At 37.3% G+C, this 6,276-nt stretch overlaps 1 protein-coding gene across 1 annotated transcript; it reads right to left on the reverse strand.

The window, feature by feature from the left end:
* Positions 1–1,115: 1,115 nt before the first annotated feature.
* On the reverse strand, positions 1,116–3,294 carry LOC101901738 (homeotic protein empty spiracles). The gene is made up of 2 exons (XM_005179278.4): positions 1,739–3,294; positions 1,116–1,607 (listed from the first exon to the last, which is right to left on the reverse strand). Exons 1-2 carry the CDS (start codon positions 2,841–2,843, stop codon positions 1,273–1,275), a joined length of 1,440 nt encoding a protein of 479 aa, XP_005179335.2. The 5' UTR covers positions 2,844–3,294; the 3' UTR covers positions 1,116–1,272.
* Positions 3,295–6,276: the final 2,982 nt, after the last annotated feature.

The following is a 6,276-nucleotide window of genomic DNA, read 5'->3' on the forward strand; positions in this document are numbered from 1 at the left end:
TCATCTCTTTTCACACTCATGGCGAATCTGCCAGTACTGAATTTCGATTTGAAAATCGAAGCATTTTTTCAAATATTTGGTTTTCTATATTTTTTAAATTAAATTAATCATCCTTTAAAATCCACCCATATTTCACTAACATTTTCACCTTTTCAAAACTACCCAATAAAATTCAATTTCAAAAAATTCCCATGCCATATTCACAAGCCGTCGGACTTTTGCAAATGAGAACACACAACAAATTTTTTGGTTTTATAGGTTTTTTTATGTATTTTGAATATTTCTTTCAAATTCTTTCTTTTTTCTTATTTTTTCCACTTTGTCTTTTCTATGGTTGTAAACAAACTTATAAATATGTAATTAAATTTAATTTATTCTAATTTTTTTTTTATTATTTATGCCAAAACGACTGACTAATCTAAAAGTTGATAATTTGTTAAATATTTACAATTGAATGATTAATCAAAGAAAATGAAAATCATCTAATAAAAGTTAATTATAATACTGGGTTTGATTTGGGTGAGTTTAGACAACAAATTGAAAGCGATCAAAGGGAAGGAAGTCCAAAAAAAGAGATTTTCTATTAAAATTTCAAAATTTTAGTAGGACGCACAGCATTGGGCTTCTGACATTTTTTCTCTTTTTTTTTTTGGGAGAAAATATTTCTTTTTGATATTCTGGGACTCCTTTTTTCCTTTAACTGCCTCATTTGTTGATGCCCAGTTTTTTTAAGTTTTTTCTTCACTTATTTACATTTTTTTCTTTATGCTGTACATTTTTTTGTTTAAATAATATTATTATAATTTCCACTAATTTCACAAATTAAATAATTAAATCATTTGAATATAGGGTAGCTAATCTTAAAAATGTATTATCACAAGTCAAACTGAACAAAAATTAAATAATAAAACTGAGATTGTTTCAAACGCAACGCCCGGCGCGCACTGACACAATGGTCCTCTCCGCATTATGCCCGTGGAGGACGGCTGGCTTACGTGGAGGAGTCTGGCAGCACGCTTTCCCTTGGTCACTCACTACACTTGGGGTTTTTTTTTAAATAAGGAACTTGGATTCGGATGTTGTGACACAAGAAAAGAAAAACTATCATCAAAAACAACGCCACTTGTGGTCATACGGCGCTTCGATGAGTTTTCTTCTTGGTTTTTTTTCTTTCTTTCTTTGTATGGAAAAGGTACTCTGAATACGACGGCAATAACAATTGGGGATTTCCATGACAATTTTGATCCCTTTTTCTGTGGTGTCGATATTTTTTTAATGGCTGGCATCCAATTCATGTTCATCATCCGATGGACAGTCATCCATTTCCATGTCGATGAGTTCATCATCTTCCTCGTCACAGCTGCCGTCCTTGCGATCGGAACCTTCTTTGCCATCCTCCTGCTGCATGCGTTTATGTTTGGTGCGTCGATTTTGGAACCATACTTTCACCTGGGTCTCCGAGAGATTTAGCGATTGGGCCAATTGTTTGCGTTCAGCACCCACAACATATTGATTGTTCTCGAAGGCATGTTCCAGTTTCAACAGCTGGGAGGGTGAGAAGGCGGTGCGTATGCGTTTGGGTTTGCGGAAAGGTTGCAAAAGGAAATCTAAAAAGAAAACGGAAAAAGAGAGGGGAAAAGTTAGTATTGTTTGGATAATTTTTTTTTTCAATATTTTTTGAAATTGTTAAATTTTGAAAAGTTTTGAAAAAAAATTCAAAATGAAGATCTCTACTTACTTCCTGGAAAACGATGAGGGAAAATCCTTCCATGTCTGCTCAGCAGCCAGGGATACAGGGGATAACTATCCCTGGGCATGCCAGGGCCAGCCATAAATGGCCCAGCATGGGGAGGTAATCCAGCGGCAGCTGCCGCCGCTGCAGCGGGGCCCAAAACATGACCCGCCTGCAGGGCCATCTGGAATTGGGCAGCAGCAATCAAATGAGGATTGTGTTGGGGCGGCAATTCTGGTGGAGCATTGATATAGGGTGGCAGGGCCTTGATATCAGGCATTCCTTGTTGAGGTGGTGGTGGTGGAGGGGCCGGTCCCATGGGGAAGGGCCTGACAATGTTGGCCGGTGGCATACCAGGTACAAGAATAGGTGTCAAACCTCCAGCATTTGGTGGCTTGCCATAGTGTTGCGGGGTGGCTGGACTGCTGCTCAAATTACTGCTGGGTGGTGGTGAGGGATGGGATTGCGGCGACACAGATTTGGGAGGAGTATGTGGTGGCTGATGTCTTTGGGCCGGATTCTGCAATTGCTCCTGGCCCCTATCCGGTGATCGTTCACGTTTCAAGTTGGGCAGGTGGATTTGTTGATGAGAACTGGAATTGGAGGAGGTCTCCACATCGGGTGAGAGACGTGTATGGGGAGGTGGTGGACTGTAGGTGGAATTGCTGGCATTGCTGGAATTCAAATGGACTGCCGCTGCGGAATTGTGTAGCCTTTGAATGATATCCGTGATTTCAGCTTTGGCGGCATTTTGTTGATGTTGCTGGTGTTGCATCAACAAATGCTGATGCAAAGCCTGCTGTTGGGCCATGGACAAGTGATGGGGAGCCATGTGATGAGGATGACCAGGATGTCCTGGCATCAAATGGGCATGGGGTGGCAAGTTGGTCATGGCTGGTGGGGTCTGAGGTGGCGATGATGGGTTGTTGTTGTGGTTCACACTGTTATTATCCTCATGGGCTGGGGATCGCACATCGCCGACGGTAGTTGTGTTGCTCGATTGGGTATTGGCATCATTGCCAACGATCGACTCAATGCTGAAGCCGATCTTTTGCTTTGGCGTGGGCATCATGACGGCTGATGTGGGTACCGGCGGAATCATTTTAGTCATAAATGCTTGGGATGGAATAACGTGGGCCGCCGTTTTTAGGGCTTTTACGTTTCAAAAACTTTTGAATTTTAGATCTTTTCCGATTTTATATTTTCAATATTTTTTAGTAAATCCGTTTGTGGGGTTTTGTTTCAAATTTTTTGTTAAATATTCTCGACTTAGTCTATTTTCTAAGCTTTGCACTTTTAATCCAAGAGGAAAACACTTTGTTTTTGTTTCTTCTTTATTTTGTATATATTTCCACTTGTTTGTGTTTTTCTTCTTCTCTTATTCCGTTTCTTTGAATATCTTCTTTTCTTTTGAAAATCTTTCTTTTTTTTGGTTTCTTTTTTTGTTAATTTCACGGACGTTTTTGTTAATGCGTGTGTTAACTCAACGACAAACGATGTCAGAATAATCTTGGAATGCTCAAACTCACACTAAGTATCCGCAGTGGGAATTTTACCTTGCTCTCAGCTGCCACAATAATTTACTCTCTGCATACACACAAGCAACACCAAATTTCCAACCGGTTTTCTATTGTTTCATTTGTTCAAAGACCTCATTTACACATGCCATCTCTCTCGCTCTTATAACAACGGAAAGAGCAACCCTCTTCCATGTGGATTATAGGACAAAAACAAAACAAGCAACTCACACACAAGAGAGAAAGAGATCCACATTCCCATAATTAATTCGCTCTCTCTCGTACATATGGCAACGGTATTTTCTCTACTCAATTAACAGACTAATATGTCTTCGGTGTTTTTTGTTGTTGCTCCCTGAGTATGGTGGTTGCTCAAACAACTGAATATCGTTGTTGTTGCTATTGTTGTGTTGTATTGCTGTGTGTGTCTTTCATATGGTTTCTCTTGTTCTCCGAAGGGGCGTTACTACTTTTAATAGTTACATTTTACGCTCGTTAAGAGCTGTTATTATTATTAGTGAATACCCTCTGCTGCTGCTGATGATGTTTTTCCGTTGTTGTTTTTGTCGTTAATAATATTGTTGTGGTTTTTGTAGTTGGTGTTGTTGTAACTTTTGCATATGGCTTCCGATAAATGGTGTGGTATGTATGGTGTTGTTGTTAGACGTGTTTGTAGTAAAGAGTAAAGGGAAAAAAAAGTGGCATAGAGCAGCAAGTAATTGGTTGGTTGGATGGTTCATTCGTGCCTAAATAAACAAAAGCAGCAACAACAAGAACACACCATCACCAAAGCAAACATCCAGCCAGCCAGCCAACCAACCATTCATGGGTTAGTTGTCGTCATTTAGATCAATAAGTAAATTAACGAGTTTCATTATCTTTGCTTATACAAAAATGTTGTCTCCCAGCGCAACGAATGTGTGTTTTTGCAAAAGATGCCCTTAAGAAAAACGACAAAGAAAAATTAATGGAGGAGGAAGAACTCTTCCACAAAAAGAGCATAACACCAAAAAATAATGCACCAAAGGCAAACCATTAGATGATGGAGCAATACTTTGCTGCTTCTTCTCCTTCATTCTTTGATTACAGCAGCTGCTGTGCTGCCACCGCAGCAGCCATTGTTGTTTACTTGGAATTTATGTTAGCAGCTCTCTTTCTGCCCCACACTACCATGGAATATTGTATTTAATTAGTGTACATTTTCCTTTTTTTCTTTTTGATGTCTTCACTTAATTAAATGTGTGGTAGTTGCAAACAACAACAGCAGCAACCGAATTAGTCACCAAAAAGTTTCCAATTAAAGGATAATCAGACAAATACGCAGACCACAATAGTCCTCATTATATTGTATATATATTTTATTTTATTTCCTTCTTAAATGTGATAAATTTCATTGGCAAATGTTTATTTTGCTGTCTTCATATGTTGGGTAAAATAAATGTGGAATTGCTTTCCATTAAGGAAGATGATTTCTCAACTGGCGCACATTATAGGTATTTGAATTTAAAAATGATATGACCAATTTTTAGAAAAAAACTTTTTGTTTTCTAATTAAATAAGAAGAAATATCTGTGATTGGAATTAGGTCAATGAAAAAATAAAAACGATGAGAAAATAATAAAAAAATAGGTCAAAACCATTTTAGATACCTATATCAGAAAAATATTCATACCAAAGTTTCATCAAGGAAATTGGGAAATGGTTTAAACATATAGGCATATAGTCATGAAGGGTCAGATAACGAAGGGTCAAATTAATAACAAATTGATAGGCAAAAATATTTTACTTTTACTTCCAACCGATGCCAAATAAATAGTAATAAATTCAACATATTTTTTGCCGCTTTCTAATAGTCGGTTTGACATGTTCCTATAGTAGTTGTATTTATTGTTTATTTAATAATACTGATTACTTGTGACGAGTTCAAACTAAATAGTTAAATAAAAAAAATCCCCGCTGTGTTAAAGATATTAAATCTCCGTCGACCTTAGAAACACTGTTATTTTATGGTCAGAAAGTCAGCGATACACAGTTTTCCTAAAAGTGGCCAAAACCAGCAAAATCATTTTATCTGTTATTTAATAATGTTGAAGATTATTTTTCCTATTTTTTAGTTATAATTTCTAAAATCTAAATCTAAAATTTTGATGGCCAACCGAAGGTGCACATTTTAAGCTGAACTCTGTGGCGAGTAAACACGATCATTTTGTTTGTTGACAAACTGCTGGACAACGAATGTTTTCTCATCGGAGAAAACCAAATTCGGCAGTTCTCTACTTTCGGCCAAGCGAAGCAACTCTTTAGCTCTTTTAAGTCTATTTTCTTTCTGTTGTAGTTCTTGCACTTTTTGGAATTTCAATGGCTTTACCCCGAGCTCATTTTTCAATATTTGCCGAATGGAATATAGCAATATATTTAGCTCACGAGCCATTTTTTGCCACTGCGATGCGGGCTTCGATCAAGTCGCCTTTTTAACTTTTCGCACCATTTCTGCTGATGTTGCTATTTTCTTCCGTCCACTTCCTTGACGTCGGGCTACGCTACCAGTATCACGGTAACGAGCGATGGTACGAGACACAAAATATTGATTCACATTTAAATACTGGAGTACTTCAACGATAGCCAATTTTGGGTTTCCAGCCAAATATAAAGAAATCACACCATCACGCATGAATTCCATTACGAATAACATTTTTTCTGAAAAACTCTCACTAAAATGCTTTGTACTCTTGTTAACAATATAATGAACTGTCACTGGAATAATTCTAACAGCCGGACGACTGGCTTAGAAATGGCAAAAGTCTGAAGTTTGTTGCAGTTATTTCGTCTTACCTTGTAATTCTTAAAGAGTGTAGGAAATTGATCATGTATTCCAAAATGTATTTTAATTGAACAAACCAAATAGGATTCGAATAGTAGGTATTTACTAATAGGAGATTAAAAGAAATCTGTACCGATTTTGAAAAAAAAATAGTAAAGCTATATTGGGTATTATGTACCATATATAATTGTTATCAAGTGCATGCT

Source organism: Musca domestica, unplaced genomic scaffold (assembly GCF_030504385.1).
Source record: "Musca domestica strain aabys unplaced genomic scaffold, Musca_domestica.polishedcontigs.V.1.1 1, whole genome shotgun sequence".
Taxonomy (NCBI): Eukaryota; Metazoa; Arthropoda; class Insecta; order Diptera; family Muscidae; genus Musca; species Musca domestica.

What these genes read in the sequence shown, in the direction of transcription:
- LOC101901738 (XM_005179278.4), bottom strand. Translation starts at nt 2,843, where the DNA reads ATGACTAAAATGATTCCGCCGGTACCCACATCAGCCGTCATGATGCCC. An exon ending in CCCTCATCGTTTTCCAGGAA is followed by an intron (nt 1,608 to 1,738) that starts GTAAGTAGAGAT and finishes TTTTCTTTTTAG; the next exon opens with ATTTCCTTTTGCAACCTTTC.